General features: G+C 54.3%; 1 protein-coding gene across 1 annotated transcript in view; it reads left to right on the top strand.

Moving 5' to 3' along the window:
* pex6 (peroxisomal biogenesis factor 6) overlaps positions 1 to 17,136 on the top strand; it is a gene marked incomplete at its 5' end in the record, with an annotated part of 335,015 nt that overhangs the window by 221,193 nt on the left and 96,686 nt on the right. The window contains one exon of the mRNA XM_072500606.1: positions 13,332 to 13,393. Coding sequence (XP_072356707.1) covers positions 13,332 to 13,393 — 62 coding nt within the window. The remainder of the gene's footprint in view (positions 1 to 13,331; positions 13,394 to 17,136) is intronic.

Raw genomic sequence — 17,136 nt, 5'->3', positions numbered from 1 at the left:
TGGACACGGAGTGACGGGATACAGTAAATCTGGACACGCACAGACAGAATACAGTAAATCTGGAAACGCACTGACGGGATAGAGTAAATCTGGACACGCAGAGACGGGATTCAGTAAATCTCGACACGCACAGACGGGATACAGTAAATCTGGACACGCAAAGACGGGATACAGTAAATTTGGACACGCAGTGACGGGATACAGTAAATCTGGACACGCAGAGACGGGATAGAGTAAATCCGGACACGCCGAGACGGGATACAGTAAATCTGGACACGCAGAGACGGGATTGAGTAAATCTGGACACGCACAGACGGGATAGAGTAAATCTGCACAGGCAGAGACGGGCCACGGTAAATCTGGACACGCACAGACGGGATACAGTACATCTGGATACGCACAGACGGGATACAGTAAATCTGGACACGCAGAGACGGGATAGAGTAAATCTGGACACGCACAGACGGGATAGAGTAAATCTGGACACGCAGAGACGGGATTGAGTAAATCTGGACACGCACAGACGGGATAGAGTAAATCTGGACACGCAGAGACGGGATAGAGTAAATCGGGACACGCACAGACGGGATAGGGTAAATCCGGACACGCACAGACGGGATAGAGTAAATCCGGACACGTACAGTCGGGATTGAGTAAATCTGGACACGCAGAGACGGGATACAGTAAATCTGGACACGCACAGACGGGATACAGTAAATCTGGACACGCACAGACGGGATAGAGTAAATCTGGACACGCAGAGACGGGATAGAGTAAATCTGGACACGCAGAGACGGGATTGAGTAAATCTGGACACGCAGAGACGGGATAGAGTAAATCTGGACACGCACAGACGGGATAGAGTAAATCTGGACACGCAGAGACGGGATAGAGTAAATCTGGACACGCAGAGACGGGATACAGTAAATCTGGACAGGCAGGGATGGGAAACAGTAAATCTGGACACGCAGAGATGGGATAGAGTAAATCTGGACACGCAGAGACGGGATTGAGTAAATCTGGACAAGCAGAGACGGGATAGAGTAAATCTGCACACGCACAGACGGGTTGCAGTAAATCTGGACACGCAGAGACGGGATAGAGTAAATCTGGACACGCAGAGACGGGATAGAGTAAATCTGGACACGCACAGACAGGATAGAGTAAATCTGGACACGCACAGACGGGATAGAGTAAATCTGGACACGCACAGACGGGATAGAGTAAATCTGGAAACGCAGAGACGGGATACAGTAAATCTGGACACGCACAGACGGGATACAGTAAATCTGGTCACGCACAGACGGGATACAGTAAATCTGGACACGCACAGACGGGATACAGTAAATCTGGACAAGCAGATGCGGGATAGAGTAAATCAGGACACGCACAGACGGGATACATTAAATCTGGACACGCACAGACGGGATACAGTAAATCTGGACACGCACAGACGGGATACATTAAATCTGGACACGCACAGACGGGATACAGTAAATCTGGAAACGCACAGACGGGATACAGTAAACCGGGACACGCACAGTCAGGATAGAGTAAATCTGGAAACGCAGAGACGGGATAGAGTAAATCTGGACATGCAGAGACGGGATACAGTAAACCGGGACACGCACAGACAGGATAGAGTAAATCTGGAAACGCAGAGACGGGATAGAGTAAATCTGGACACGCACAGACGGGATACAGTAAATCTGGACACGCAGAGACGGGATAGAGTAAATCTGGACACGCAGAGACGGGATAGAGTAAATCTGCACACGCACAGATGGGATACAGTAAATCTGGACATGCATAGACGGGATACAGTAAATCTGGACACGCAGAGACGGGATACAGTAAATCTGCACACGGAGTGACGGGATACAGTAAATCTGGACACGCAGAGACGGGATAGAGTAAATCTGGACACGCACAGACAGGATAGAGTAAATCTGCACACGCACAGATGGGATACAGTAAATCTGGACAGGCACAGACAGGATAGAGTAAATCTGCACACGCACAGATGGGATACAGTAAATCTGGACACGCACAGACGGGATACAGTAAATCTGGACATGCAGAGACGGGATACAGTAAACCGGGACACGCACAGACAGGATAGAGTAAATCTGTAAACGCAGAGACGGGATACAGTAAATCTGGACACGCAGAGACGGGATACAGTAAATCTGGACACGCACAGATGGGATACAGTAAATCTGGACACGCAGAGACGGGATAGAGTAAATCTGGACACGCAGAGACGGGATACAGTAAATCTGGACACGCACAGATGGGATACAGTAAATCTGGACACGCAGAGACGGGATACAGTAAATCTGGACACGCACAGACGGGATACAGTAAATCTGGACAAGCAGATACGGGATACAGTAAATCTGGACACGCAGAGACGGGATACAGTAAATCTGGACACGCACAGATGGGATACAGTAAATCTGGACAAGCAGATACGGGATACAGTAAATCTGGACACGCACAGATGGGATACAGTAAATCTGGACACGCAGAGATGGGATACAGTAAATCTGGACAAGCAGATACGGGATACAGTAAATCTGGACACGCACAGACGGGATACAGTAAATCTGGACACGCAGAGACGGGATACAGTAAATCTGGACACGCACAGACGGGATACAGTAAATCTGGACACGCAGAGACGGGATACAGTAAATATGGACACGCAGAGATGGGATAGAGTAAATATGGACACGCAGAGACGGGATAGAGTAAATCTGGACACGCAGAGATGGGATACAGTAAATCTGGACACGCAGAGACGGGATAGAGTAAATCTGGACACGCAGAGACGGGATAGAGTAAATCTGGACACGCAGAGAGGGGATACAGTAAATCTGGACACGCAGAGACGGGATACAGTAAATCTGGACACGCAGAGACGGGATACAGTAAATCTGGACACGCAGAGAGGGGATAGAGTAAATCTGGACACGCACAGACGGGATAGAGTAAATCTGGACACGCAGAGACGGGATACAGCAAATCTGGACACGCACAGACGGGATACAGTAAATCTGGACACGCAGAGACGGGATAGAGTAAATCTGGACACGCACAGACGGGATTGAGTAAATCTGGACACGCACAGAGGGGATAGAGTAAATCTGGACACGGAGTGACGGGATACAGTAAATCTGGACACGCACAGACAGAATTCAGTAAATCTGGAAACGCACTGACGGGATAGAGTAAATCTGGACACGCAGAGACGGAATTCAGTAAATCTCGACACGCACAGACGGGATACAGTAAATCTGGACACGCAAAGACGGGATACAGTAAATTTGGACACGCAGTGACGGGATACAGTAAATCTGGACACGCAGAGACGGGATAGAGTAAATCCGGACACGCCGAGACGGGATACAGTAAATCTGGACACGCAGAGACGGGATTGAGTAAATCTGGACACGCAAAGACGGGATAGAGTAAATCTGCACAGGCAGAGACGGGCCACGGTAAATCTGGACACGCACAGACGGGATACAGTACATCTGGACACGCACAGACGGGATACAGTAAATCTGGACACGCAGAGACGGGATAGAGTAAATCTGGACACGCACAGACGGGATACAGTAAATCTGGAAACGCAGAGACGGGATACAGTAAATCTGGACACGCAGAGACGGGATACAGTAAATCTGGACACGCAGAGACGGGATACAGTAAATCTGGACAAGCAGATACGGGATACAGTAAATCTGGACACGCAGAGACGGGATAGAGTAAATCTGGACACGCACAGATGGGATACAGTAAATCTGGACACGCAGAGACGGGATAGAGTAAATATGGACACGCAGAGACGGGATAGAGTAAATCTGGACACTCAGAGACGGGATAGAGTAAATATGGACACGGACAGATGGGATACAGTAAATCTGGACAAGCAGATACGGGATAGAGTAAACATGGACACGGACAGATGGGATATAGTAAATCTGGACACGCAGAGACGGGATAGAGTAAATCTGGACACGCAGAGACGGGATTGAGTAAATCTGGACACGCACAGACGGGATAGAGTAAATCTGGACACGCAGAGACGGGATAGAGTAAATCTGGACACGCACAGACGGGATACAGTAAATCTGGACACGCAGAGACGGGATACAGTAAATCTGGACAGGCAGGGATGGGAAACAGTAAATCTGGACACGCAGAGATGGGATAGAGTAAATCTGGACACGCACAGACGGGATAGAGTAAATCTGGACAAGGAGAGACGGGATAGAGTAAATCTGCACACGCACAGACGGGATACAGTAAATCTGGACACGCACAGAGGGGATAGAGTAAATCTGGACAGGCAGAGACGGGATACAGTAAATCTGGACACGCAGAGACGGGATTCAGTAAATCTGGACACGCAGAGACGGGATAGAGTAAATCTGGACACGCACAGACGGGATACAGTAAATCTGGACAAGCAGATGCGGGATAGAGTAAATCAGGACACGCACAGACGGGATACATTAAATCTGGACACGCACAGACGGGATACATTAAATCTGGACACGCACAGACGGGATACAGTAAATCTGGAAACGCACAGACGGGATACAGTAAACCGGGACACGCACAGTCAGGATAGAGTAAATCTGGAAACGCAGAGACGGGATAGAGTAAATCTGGACATGCAGAGACGGGATACAGTAAACCGGGACACGCACAGACAGGATAGAGTAAATCTGGAAACGCAGAGACGGGATAGAGTAAATCTGGACACGCACAGATGGGATACAGTAAATCTGGACACGCACAGACGGGATACAGTAAATCTGGACATGCAGAGACGGGATACAGTAAACCGGGACACGCACAGACAGGATAGAGTAAATCTGGACACGCAGAGACGGGATACAGTAAATCTGGACACGCAGAGACGGGATACAGTAAATCTGGACAAGCAGATACGGGATACAGTAAATCTGGACACGCAGAGACGGGATAGAGTAAATCTGGACACGCACAGATGGGATACAGTAAATCTGGACAAGCAGATACGGGATACAGTAAATCTGGACACGCACAGACGGGATAGAGTAAATCTGGACACGCACAGATGGGATACAGTAAATCTGGACAAGCAGATACGGGATACAGTAAATCTGGACACGCACAGACGGGATACAGTAAATCTGGACACGCAGAGATGGGATACAGTAAATCTGGACACGCAGAGACGGGATACAGTAAATCTGGACACGCAGAGACGGGATACAGTAAATCTGGACACGCAGAGATGGGATTCAGTAAATCTGGACACGCACAGACGGGATAGAGTAAATCTGGACACGCAGAGACGGGATACAGTAAATCTGGACACGCAGAGAGGGGATACAGTAAATCTGGACACGCAGAGACGGGATACAGTAAATCTGGACACGCAGAGACGGGATACAGTAAATCTGGACACGCAGAGAGGGGATAGAGTAAATCTGGACACGCACAGACGGGATAGAGTAAATCTGGACACGCAGAGACGGGATACAGCAAATCTGGACACGCACAGACGGGATAGAGTAAATCTGGACACGCAGAGACGGGATAGAGTAAATCTGGACACGCACAGACGGGATACAGCAAATCTGGACACGCAGAGACGGGATACAGTAAATCTGGACACGCAGAGACGGGATAGAGTAAATCTGGACACGCACGGACGGGATAGAGTAAATCTGGACACGGAGTGACGGGATACAGTAAATCTGGACACGCACAGACAGAATACAGTAAATCTGGAAACGCACTGACGGGATAGAGTAAATCTGGACACGCAGAGACGGGATTCAGTAAATCTCGACACGCACAGACGGGATACAGTAAATCTGGACACGCAAAGACGGGATACAGTAAATTTGGACACGCAGTGACGGGATACAGTAAATCTGGACACGCAGAGACGGGATAGAGTAAATCCGGACACGCCGAGACGGGATACAGTAAATCTGGACACGCAGAGACGGGATTGAGTAAATCTGGACACGCACAGACGGGATAGAGTAAATCTGCACAGGCAGAGACGGGCCACGGTAAATCTGGACACGCACAGACGGGATACAGTACATCTGGATACGCACAGACGGGATACAGTAAATCTGGACACGCAGAGACGGGATAGAGTAAATCTGGACACGCACAGACGGGATAGAGTAAATCTGGACACGCAGAGACGGGATTGAGTAAATCTGGACACGCACAGACGGGATAGAGTAAATCTGGACACGCAGAGACGGGATAGAGTAAATCGGGACACGCACAGACGGGATAGGGTAAATCCGGACACGCACAGACGGGATAGAGTAAATCCGGACACGTACAGTCGGGATTGAGTAAATCTGGACACGCAGAGACGGGATACAGTAAATCTGGACACGCACAGACGGGATACAGTAAATCTGGACACGCACAGACGGGATAGAGTAAATCTGGACACGCAGAGACGGGATAGAGTAAATCTGGACACGCAGAGACGGGATTGAGTAAATCTGGACACGCAGAGACGGGATAGAGTAAATCTGGACACGCACAGACGGGATAGAGTAAATCTGGACACGCAGAGACGGGATAGAGTAAATCTGGACACGCAGAGACGGGATACAGTAAATCTGGACAGGCAGGGATGGGAAACAGTAAATCTGGACACGCAGAGATGGGATAGAGTAAATCTGGACACGCAGAGACGGGATTGAGTAAATCTGGACAAGCAGAGACGGGATAGAGTAAATCTGCACACGCACAGACGGGTTGCAGTAAATCTGGACACGCAGAGACGGGATAGAGTAAATCTGGACACGCAGAGACGGGATAGAGTAAATCTGGACACGCACAGACAGGATAGAGTAAATCTGGACACGCACAGACGGGATAGAGTAAATCTGGACACGCACAGACGGGATAGAGTAAATCTGGAAACGCAGAGACGGGATACAGTAAATCTGGACACGCACAGACGGGATACAGTAAATCTGGTCACGCACAGACGGGATACAGTAAATCTGGACACGCACAGACGGGATACAGTAAATCTGGACAAGCAGATGCGGGATAGAGTAAATCAGGACACGCACAGACGGGATACATTAAATCTGGACACGCACAGACGGGATACAGTAAATCTGGACACGCACAGACGGGATACATTAAATCTGGACACGCACAGACGGGATACAGTAAATCTGGAAACGCACAGACGGGATACAGTAAACCGGGACACGCACAGTCAGGATAGAGTAAATCTGGAAACGCAGAGACGGGATAGAGTAAATCTGGACATGCAGAGACGGGATACAGTAAACCGGGACACGCACAGACAGGATAGAGTAAATCTGGAAACGCAGAGACGGGATAGAGTAAATCTGGACACGCACAGACGGGATACAGTAAATCTGGACACGCAGAGACGGGATAGAGTAAATCTGGACACGCAGAGACGGGATAGAGTAAATCTGCACACGCACAGATGGGATACAGTAAATCTGGACATGCATAGACGGGATACAGTAAATCTGGACACGCAGAGACGGGATACAGTAAATCTGCACACGGAGTGACGGGATACAGTAAATCTGGACACGCAGAGACGGGATAGAGTAAATCTGGACACGCACAGACAGGATAGAGTAAATCTGCACACGCACCGATGGGATACAGTAAATCTGGACAGGCACAGACAGGATAGAGTAAATCTGCACACGCACAGATGGGATACAGTAAATCTGGACACGCACAGACGGGATACAGTAAATCTGGACATGCAGAGACGGGATACAGTAAACCGGGACACGCACAGACAGGATAGAGTAAATCTGTAAACGCAGAGACGGGATACAGTAAATCTGGACACGCAGAGACGGGATACAGTAAATCTGGACACGCACAGATGGGATACAGTAAATCTGGACACGCAGAGACGGGATAGAGTAAATCTGGACACGCAGAGACGGGATACAGTAAATCTGGACACGCACAGATGGGATACAGTAAATCTGGACACGCAGAGACGGGATACAGTAAATCTGGACACGCACAGACGGGATACAGTAAATCTGGACAAGCAGATACGGGATACAGTAAATCTGGACACGCAGAGACGGGATACAGTAAATCTGGACACGCACAGATGGGATACAGTAAATCTGGACAAGCAGATACGGGATACAGTAAATCTGGACACGCACAGATGGGATACAGTAAATCTGGACACGCAGAGATGGGATACAGTAAATCTGGACAAGCAGATACGGGATACAGTAAATCTGGACACGCACAGACGGGATACAGTAAATCTGGACACGCAGAGACGGGATACAGTAAATCTGGACACGCACAGACGGGATACAGTAAATCTGGACACGCAGAGACGGGATACAGTAAATATGGACACGCAGAGATGGGATAGAGTAAATATGGACACGCAGAGACGGGATAGAGTAAATCTGGACACGCAGAGATGGGATACAGTAAATCTGGACACGCAGAGACGGGATAGAGTAAATCTGGACACGCAGAGACGGGATAGAGTAAATCTGGACACGCAGAGAGGGGATACAGTAAATCTGGACACGCAGAGACGGGATACAGTAAATCTGGACACGCAGAGACGGGATACAGTAAATCTGGACACGCAGAGAGGGGATAGAGTAAATCTGGACACGCACAGACGGGATAGAGTAAATCTGGACACGCAGAGACGGGATACAGCAAATCTGGACACGCACAGACGGGATACAGTAAATCTGGACACGCAGAGACGGGATAGAGTAAATCTGGACACGCACAGACGGGATTGAGTAAATCTGGACACGCACAGAGGGGATAGAGTAAATCTGGACACGGAGTGACGGGATACAGTAAATCTGGACACGCACAGACAGAATTCAGTAAATCTGGAAACGCACTGACGGGATAGAGTAAATCTGGACACGCAGAGACGGAATTCAGTAAATCTCGACACGCACAGACGGGATACAGTAAATCTGGACACGCAAAGACGGGATACAGTAAATTTGGACACGCAGTGACGGGATACAGTAAATCTGGACACGCAGAGACGGGATAGAGTAAATCCGGACACGCCGAGACGGGATACAGTAAATCTGGACACGCAGAGACGGGATTGAGTAAATCTGGACACGCAAAGACGGGATAGAGTAAATCTGCACAGGCAGAGACGGGCCACGGTAAATCTGGACACGCACAGACGGGATACAGTACATCTGGACACGCACAGACGGGATACAGTAAATCTGGACACGCAGAGACGGGATAGAGTAAATCTGGACACGCACAGACGGGATACAGTAAATCTGGACACGCAGTGACGGGATAGAGTAAATCTGGACACGCACAGTCAGGATAGAGTAAATCGGGACACGCACAGACGGGATAGGGTAAATCCGGACACGCACAGACGGGATAGAGTAAATCCGGACACGTACAGTCGGGATTGAGTAAATCTGGACACGCAGAGACGGGATACAGTAAATCTGGACACGCACAGACGGGATACAGTAAATCTGGACACGCACAGACGGGATACAGTAAATCTGGACACGCAGAGACGGGATTGAGTTAATCTGGACACGCACAGACGGGATAGAGTAAATCCGGACACGCACAGACGTACTGAGGGAGTGCCGCACTGCCAGAGGGTCAGTACTGAGGGAGTGCTGCACTGTCAGAGGGTCAGTACTGAGGGAGTGCCGCACTGTCAGAGGGTCAGTACTGAGGGACTGCCGCACTGTCAGAGGGTCAGTACTGAGGGAGTGCCGCACTGTCAGAGGGTCAGTACTGAGGGAGTGCCGCACTGTCAGAGGGTCAGTACTGAGGGTGTGCCGCACTGTCAGAGGGTCAGTACTGAGGGAGTGCCGCACTGTCAGAGGGTCAGTACTGAGGGAGTGCCGCACTGTCAGAGGGTCAGTACTGAGGGAGTGCCGCACTGTCAGAGGGTCAGTACTGAGGGAGTGCCGCACTGTCAGAGGGTCAGTACTGAGGGAGCGCTGCACTGTCAGAGTGTCAGTACTGAGGGAGTGCTGCACTGTCTGAGGGTCAGTACTGAGGGAGTGCGGCACTGTCAGAGGGTCAGTACTGAGGGAGTGCCGCACTGTCAGAGGGTCAGTACTGAGGGAGTGCCTCACTGGCCCTAAACCAACAATATAACTCAAATAATATCTTTGTCTCTCCCAACACCCGACCCTCTCCCTCCCCCACTGACCGACCCTCTCCCGCTTACACCCACCTTACGTCCTGTCTCCCACCCACTCACTATCACTCCCTCCCTCTCCACCCATCTCACGCCCGTTCCTTAATCTCCCCCCGTGCCCCACAATCTCCCCCCCGCCCATGCCCCACAATCTCCCCCCCCTCTCCCCACAATCTCCCCCCACCCCCCCCTCGTCCACAATCACCCCCCTCCCCCACAATCTCCCCTCCCTCCCCCCCACAATCTCCCCTCCCTGCACCCCACAATCTCCCCTCCCTCCCCCCACAATCTCCCCCCCCTCCCCCACAATCTCCCACTCTCCCCCACAATCTCCGCTCCCTCCCCCCCACAATCTCCCCCCCTCCCCCACAATCTCCCCCTCCCCCACAATCTCCCCCTCCCCCACAATCTACCCCCTCCCCCACAATCTTCCCTCCTCCACCACAATCTCCCCCCTCCCCCCACAATCTCCCCCGTCACCCCCCCCGCAATCTCCCCCACAATCCCCCCCTCCCCCACAATCCCCCCTCCCCCACAATCCACCTCTCCCCCACAATCCACCCTCTCCCCACAATGTCCCCCCCCTCTCACCCACAATCTCCCCCCTCTCCCCCACAATCTCCCCCCTCTCCCCCACAATCTCCCCCCTCTCCCCACAATCTCCCCCCGCTCCCCCACAATCTCCCCCTCTCCCCCACAATCTCCACAATCTCCCCCACAATCTCCCCCTCTCCCCCACAATCTCCCCGTCCCCCCACAATCTCCACCCACCCCACAATCCCCCCCACAATCTCCTCTCCCTCTCCCCACAATCTCCCCCCCCACAATCTGCCCCCTCCCCCCGCAATCTTCCCCTCCCCCCCACAATTTCCCCCTCCCCCCACAATCTCCCCCCTTTCCCCCACAATCTCCCCCCACCCTCCTCTCCCCCACATTCTCCCCCCTCCCCCCTCTCCCCCAAAATCTCCCCCTCCCCACAATCTCCCCCCTCTCCCCCACAATCTCCCCCCTCCCCACAATCTCCCCCCCTCTCCCCCACAATCTCTCCCCTCCCCCCCACAATCTCCCCCCTCCCCCCACAATCTCCCCCCTCCCCCCACAATCTCCCCCCTCCCCCCACAATCTCCCCCCTCCCCCACAATCTCTCCCCTCCCCCCACAATCTCCCCCCTTTCCCCCACAATCTCCCCCCCTCCCTCCTCTCCCCCACAATCTCCCCCTCCCCACAATCTCCCCCCTCTCCCCCACAATCTCCCCCTCCCCCCACAATCTCCCCCTCCCCCCACAATCTCCCCCTCCCCCCACAATCTCCCCCTCCCCCCCACAATCTCCCCCCTCCCCCCACAATCTCCCCCCTTTTCCCCACAATCTCCCCCCCTCCCTCCTCTCCCCCCACAATCACCCCCCTCCCTCCTCTCCCCCAAAATCTCCCCCCTCCCCACAATCTCCCCCCTTCTCCCCCACAATCTCCCCCCTCCCCACAATCTCCCCCCTCTCCCCCACAATCTCCCCCCTCCCCCCACAATCTCCCCCCTCCCCCCCACAATCTCCCCCCTCCCCCCACAATCTCTCCCCTCCCCCCACAATCTCCTCCCTTTCCCCCACAATCTCCCCCCTCCCTCCTCTCCCCCACAATCTCCCCCCTCTCCCCCACAATCTCCCCCTCTCCCCCACAATCTCCCCCCCTCCCCCCACAATCTCCCCCCTCCCCCCACAATCTTCCCCCCTCCCCCACAATCTCCCCCCTCCCCCCGCAACCTCCCCCCTCCCCCCGCAACCTCCCCCCTCCCCCCGCAACCTCCCCCCTCACCCCTGCAACCTCCCCCTTTCCCCCACAATCTCCCCCCCACAATCTCCCCCCCACAATCTCCCCCCCACAATCTCCCCCCCACAATCTCCCCCCCCCACAATCTCCCCCCCACAATCTCCCCCCCCCCCACAATCTCCCTCCCCACAATCTCCCACCTTTCCCCCACAATCAACCCCCCTCCCCACAATCTCCCACCTTTCCCCACAATCTCCCCCCTCCCCACAATCTCCCCCCTCTCCCCCACAATCACCCCCCTCCCCACAATCTCACCCCTCTCCCCCTCCCCCCACAATCTCCCCCCTCCCCCCACAATCTCCCCCCACAATCTCCCCCCTCCGCCCCACAATCTCCCCCCTTTCCCCCCACAATCTCCCCCCTTTCCCCCACAATCTCCCCCCTCTCCCCCACAATCTCCCCCCTCCCCCCCACAATCTCCCCCCTTTCCCCACAATCTCCCCCCTTTCCCCCACAATCTCCCCCCTTTCCCCCACAATCTCCCCCCTCTCCCCCACAATCTCCCCCCTCTCCCCCACAATCTCCCTCCTCCCCCCACAATCCCCCCTCCCCCCCACAATCTCCCCCCTCCCCCCCCCACAAACTCCCCCCCTCCCCCCCACAAACTCCCCACTCCCCCCCACAATCTCCCCCCTCCCCCCCACAATCTCCCCCCTCCCCCCCACAATCTCCCCCCTCCCCCCACAATCTCCCCCCCTCCCCCCCCCAATCTCCCCCCTCCCCCCCCACAATCTCCCCCCTCCCCCACAATCTCCCCTCCCCCCCCACCACAACCTCCCCCCCCCACAATCTCCCCCTCCCCCCCACAACCTCCCCCCTCCCCCGCACAATCTCCCCCTCCCCCGCACAATCTCCCCCCTCCCCCGCACAATCTCCCCCCTCCCCCGCACAATCTCCCCCCCTCCCCCCACAATCTCCCCCTTCCCCCCCCACAATCTCCTCCCTCCCCCCCCCACAATCTCCTCCCTCCTCCCTCAATCTCCCCCTCCCCCCACAATCTCCCCCTCCCCCCACAATCTCCCCCCTCCCCCACAATCTCCCCCCCCCCACAATCTCTCCCCCCCCCACAATCTCCCCCCTCCCCCCCACAATCTCCTCCTCCTCCCCACAATCTCCCCCTCCACCCCACAATCTCCCCCCTCTTCCCCCATCAATCTCTCCCCTCTCAATCTCTCCCCCTTCAATCTCTCCTCCCCACTCTGTCCCCCTGCCCCACCCCCCACTTTCACTGCTCCTCACCCCCTCCCCGCAGTGTTAAAGGACCCGAACTGATCAATATGTACGTTGGACAAAGTGAAGAAAATGTGAGAGAAGGTAAGAAACAACGCAGGAACCCTCAAAATAACAGTCTGCTGGGACTGGGGTCTCTGTCTGCTGGGACAGTGGGTCTCTCTGCCGGGACTGGGTCTCTGTCTGCTGGGACTGGGTCTCTGTCTGCTGGGACTGGGTCTCTGTCTGCTGGGACTGGGTCTCTGTCTGCTGGGACTGGGTCTCTGTCTGCTGGGACAGTGGGTCTCTGTCTGCTGGGACTGGGTCTCTGTCTGCTGGGACTGGGTCTCTGTCTGCTGGGACTGGGTCTCTGTCTGCTGGGACTGGGTCTCTGTCTGCTGGGACAGTGGGTCTCTGTCTGCTGGGACTGGGTCTCTGTCTGCTGGGACTGGGTCTCTGTCTGCTGGGACTGGGTCTTTGTCTGCTGGGACTGGGTCTCTGTCTGCTGGGACTGGGTCTCTGTCTGCTGGGACAGTGGGTCTCTCTGCCGGGACTGGGTCTCTGCCTGCTGGGACAGTGGGTCTCTGTCTGCTGGGACTGGGTCTCTGTCTGCTGGGACAATGGGTCTCTGTCTGCTGGGACTGGGTCTCTGTCTGCTGGGACTGGGTCTCTGTCTGCTGGGACTGGGTCTCTGTCTGCTGGGACTGGGTCTCTGTCTGCTGGGACTGGGCCTCTGTCTGGTGGGACAGTGGGTCTCTGTCTGCTGGGACTGGGTCTCTGTCTGCTGGGACAGTGGGTCTCTGTCTGCTGGGACTGGGTCTCTGTCTGCTGGGACTGGGTCTCTGTCTGCTGGGACTGGGTCTCTGTCTGGTGGGACAGTGGGTCTCTGTCTTTTGGGACAGTGGGTCCGTGCCTGTTTAGGGGGGTCAGTTAGTGTTTGCTTGGGGGGGGCTGTTAGTGTCCGTTGGGGGGGGGGGGGGGGTTAGTTAGTGTCTGTTTGGGGGGGGGGGGGGGTTAGTGTCTGTTTGGGGGGGTCAGTTAGTCTCTGGGGTGGGTCAGTTAGTGTGTGTTTGGGGGGTCAGTTAGTGTCTGATTGGGGGGGTCAGTTAGTGTCTGCTTGGGAGGGGGGTTAGTTAGTGTCTGTTTGGGGGGGTCAGTTAGTGTGTGTCTGTTTGGGGGGGTCAGTTAGTGTGTGTCTGTTTGGGGGGGGTCAGTTAGTGTCTGTTTGGGGGGGTGTTAGTGTCTGTTTGGGGGGGTCAGTTAGTGTCTGTTTGGGGGGGGTCAGTTAGTGTCTGTTTGGGGGGGTCAGTTAGTGTCTGTTTGGGGGGGGTCAGTTTGTGTCTGTTTTAGGGGGGTCAGTTAATGTCTGTTTGGGGGGGTCAGTTAGTGTCTGTTGGGGCGGGGGTCAGTTAGTGTCTGCTTGGGAGGGGGGTTAGTTAGTGTCTGTTTGGGGGGGTCAGTTAGTGTCTGTTTGGGGGGGTCAGTTAGTGTCTGTTTGGGGGGGTCAGTTAGTGTCTGTTGGGGCGGGGGTCAGTTAGTGTCTGCTTGGGAGGGGGGTTAGTTAGTGTCTGTTTGGGGGGGTCAGTTAGTGTCTGTTTGGGGGGGGCAGTCAGTGTCTGTTGGGGCGGGGGTCAGTTAGTGTCTGCTTGGGAGGGGGGTTAGTTAGTGTGTGTTTGGGGGGGTCAGTTAGTGTCTGTTTGGGGGGGTATGTTAGTGTGTGTTTGGGGGGGGTCAGTTAGTGTGTGTTTGGGGGGGTCAGTTAGTGTCTGTTTGGGGGGGTCAGTTAGTGTCTGTTTGGGGGGGCTGTTAGTGTCTGTTGGGGGGGGTCAGTTAGTGTCTGCTTGGGAGGGGGGTTAGTTAGTGTCTGTTTGGGGGGGTCAGTTAGTGTCGGTTTGGGGGGTGTCAGTTAGTGTCTGTTTGGGGGGGTCAGTTCGTGTGTGTTTGGGGGGGTCAGTTAGTGTCTGTTTGGGGGGGGTCAGTTAGTGTCTGTTTGGGGGGGGTCTGTTAGTGTCTGTTTGGGGGGGGTCTGTTAGTGTGTGTTTGGGGGGGTCAGTTAGTGTGTGTTTGGGGGGGTCAGTTAGTGTGTGTTTGGGGGGGTCAGTTAGTGTCTGTTTGGGGGGGTCAGTTAGTGTCTGTTTGGGGGGGGTCAGTTAGTGTCTGTTTGGGGGGGGTCAGTTAGTGTCTGTTTGGGGGGGGGTCAGTTAGTGTCTGTTTGGGGGGGGTCAGTTAGTGTGTGTTTGGGGGGGGTCAGTTAGTGTGTGTTTGGGGGGGTCAGTTAGTGTCTGTTTGGGGGGGGGTCAGTTAGTGTGTGTTTGGGGGGGTCAGTTAGTGTCTGTTTGGGGGGTTCAGTTAGTGTCTGTTTGGGTGGGTCAGTTAGTGTGTGTTTGGGGGGGTCAGTTAGTGTGTGTTTGGGGGGGTCAGTTAGTGTCTGTTTGAGGGGGTCAGTTAGTGTCTGTTTGGGGGGGGTCAGTTAGTGTCTGATTGGGGGGGTCAGTTAGTGTCTGTTTGGGGGGGGGTGTCAGTTAGTGTCTGTTTGGGGGGGGGGGTCAGTTAGTGTCTGTTTGGGGGGGGTCAGTTAGTGTCTGTTTGGGGGGGTTCAGTTAGTGTCTGTTTGGGGGTGGTCAGTTAGTGTCTGTTTGGGGGGGGTCAGTTAGTGTCTGTTTGGGGGGGGGTCAGTTAGTGTCTGTTTGGGGGGGTTCAGTTAGTGTCTGTTTGGGGGGGGTCAGTTAGTCTCTGTTTGGGGGGGTCAGTTAGTGTCTGTTTGGGGGGGGGTCAGTTAGTGTCTGTTTGGGGGGTGGTCAGTTAGTGTCTGTTTGGGGGGGGGTCAGTTAGTGTGTGTTTGGGGGGGGTCAGTTTGTGTCTGTTTGGGGGGGTCAGTTAGTGTCTGTTTGGGGGGGGTCTGTTAGTGTCTGTTTGGGGGGGGTCAGTTAGTGTGTGTTTTGGGGGGTCAGTTCGTGTGTGTTTGGGGGGGCTGTTAGTGTCTGTTGGGGGGGTCAGTTAGTGTGTGTTTGGGGGGGTCAGTTAGTGTCTGCTTGGGAGGGGGGTTAGTTAGTGTCTGTTTGGGGGGGGGTCAGTTAGTGTCTGTTTGGGGTGGTCAGTTAGTGTCTGTTTGGGGGGGGTCAGTTAGTGTGTGTTTGGGGGGGGTCAGTTTGTGTCTGTTTGGGGGGGTCAGTTAGTGTCTGTTTGGGGGGGGTCAGTTAGTGTGTGTTTGGGGGGGTCAGTTCGTGTGTGTTTGGGGGGGCTGTTAGTGTCTGTTGGGGGGGGTCAGTTAGTGTCTGCTTGGGAGGGGGGTTAGTTAGTGTCTGTTTGGGGAGGTCAGTTAGTGTCTGTTTGGGGGGGCTGTTAGTGTCTGTTGGGGGGGGTCAGTTAGTGTCTGCTTGGGAGGGGGGTTAGTTAGTGTCTGTTTGGGGGGGTCAGTTAGTGTCTGTTTGGGGGGGCTGTTAGTGTCTGTTGGGGGGGGGTCAGTTAGTGTCTGCTTGGGAGGGGGGTTAGTTAGTGTCTGTTTGGGGGGGGTCAGTTAGTGTCTGTTTGGGGGGGCTGTTAGTGTCTGTTGGGGGGGGGTCAGTTAGTGTCTGCTTGGAGGGGGGGTTAGTTAGTGTCTGTTTGGGGGGGGTCAGTTAGTGTCTGTTTGGGGGGTGTCAGTTCGTGTGTGTTTGGGGGGGTCAGTTAGTGTCTGTTTGGGGGGGGTCAGTTAGTGTCTGTTTTGGGGGGGGTCTGTTAGTGTCTGTTTGGGGGGGTCAGTTAGTGTGTGTTTGGGGGGGTCAGTTAGTGTGTGTTTGGGGGGGTCAGTTAGTGTCTGTTTGAGGGGGTCAGTTAGTGTCTGATTGGGGGGGGGCAGTTAGTGTCTG

This window comes from Scyliorhinus torazame, chromosome 4, assembly GCF_047496885.1.
Source record: "Scyliorhinus torazame isolate Kashiwa2021f chromosome 4, sScyTor2.1, whole genome shotgun sequence".
Lineage (NCBI taxonomy): Eukaryota > Metazoa > Chordata > Chondrichthyes > Carcharhiniformes > Scyliorhinidae > Scyliorhinus > Scyliorhinus torazame.
Note: the sequence above shows the minus strand (reverse complement) of the source record. Positions and strands in the feature narration are given on the sequence as shown.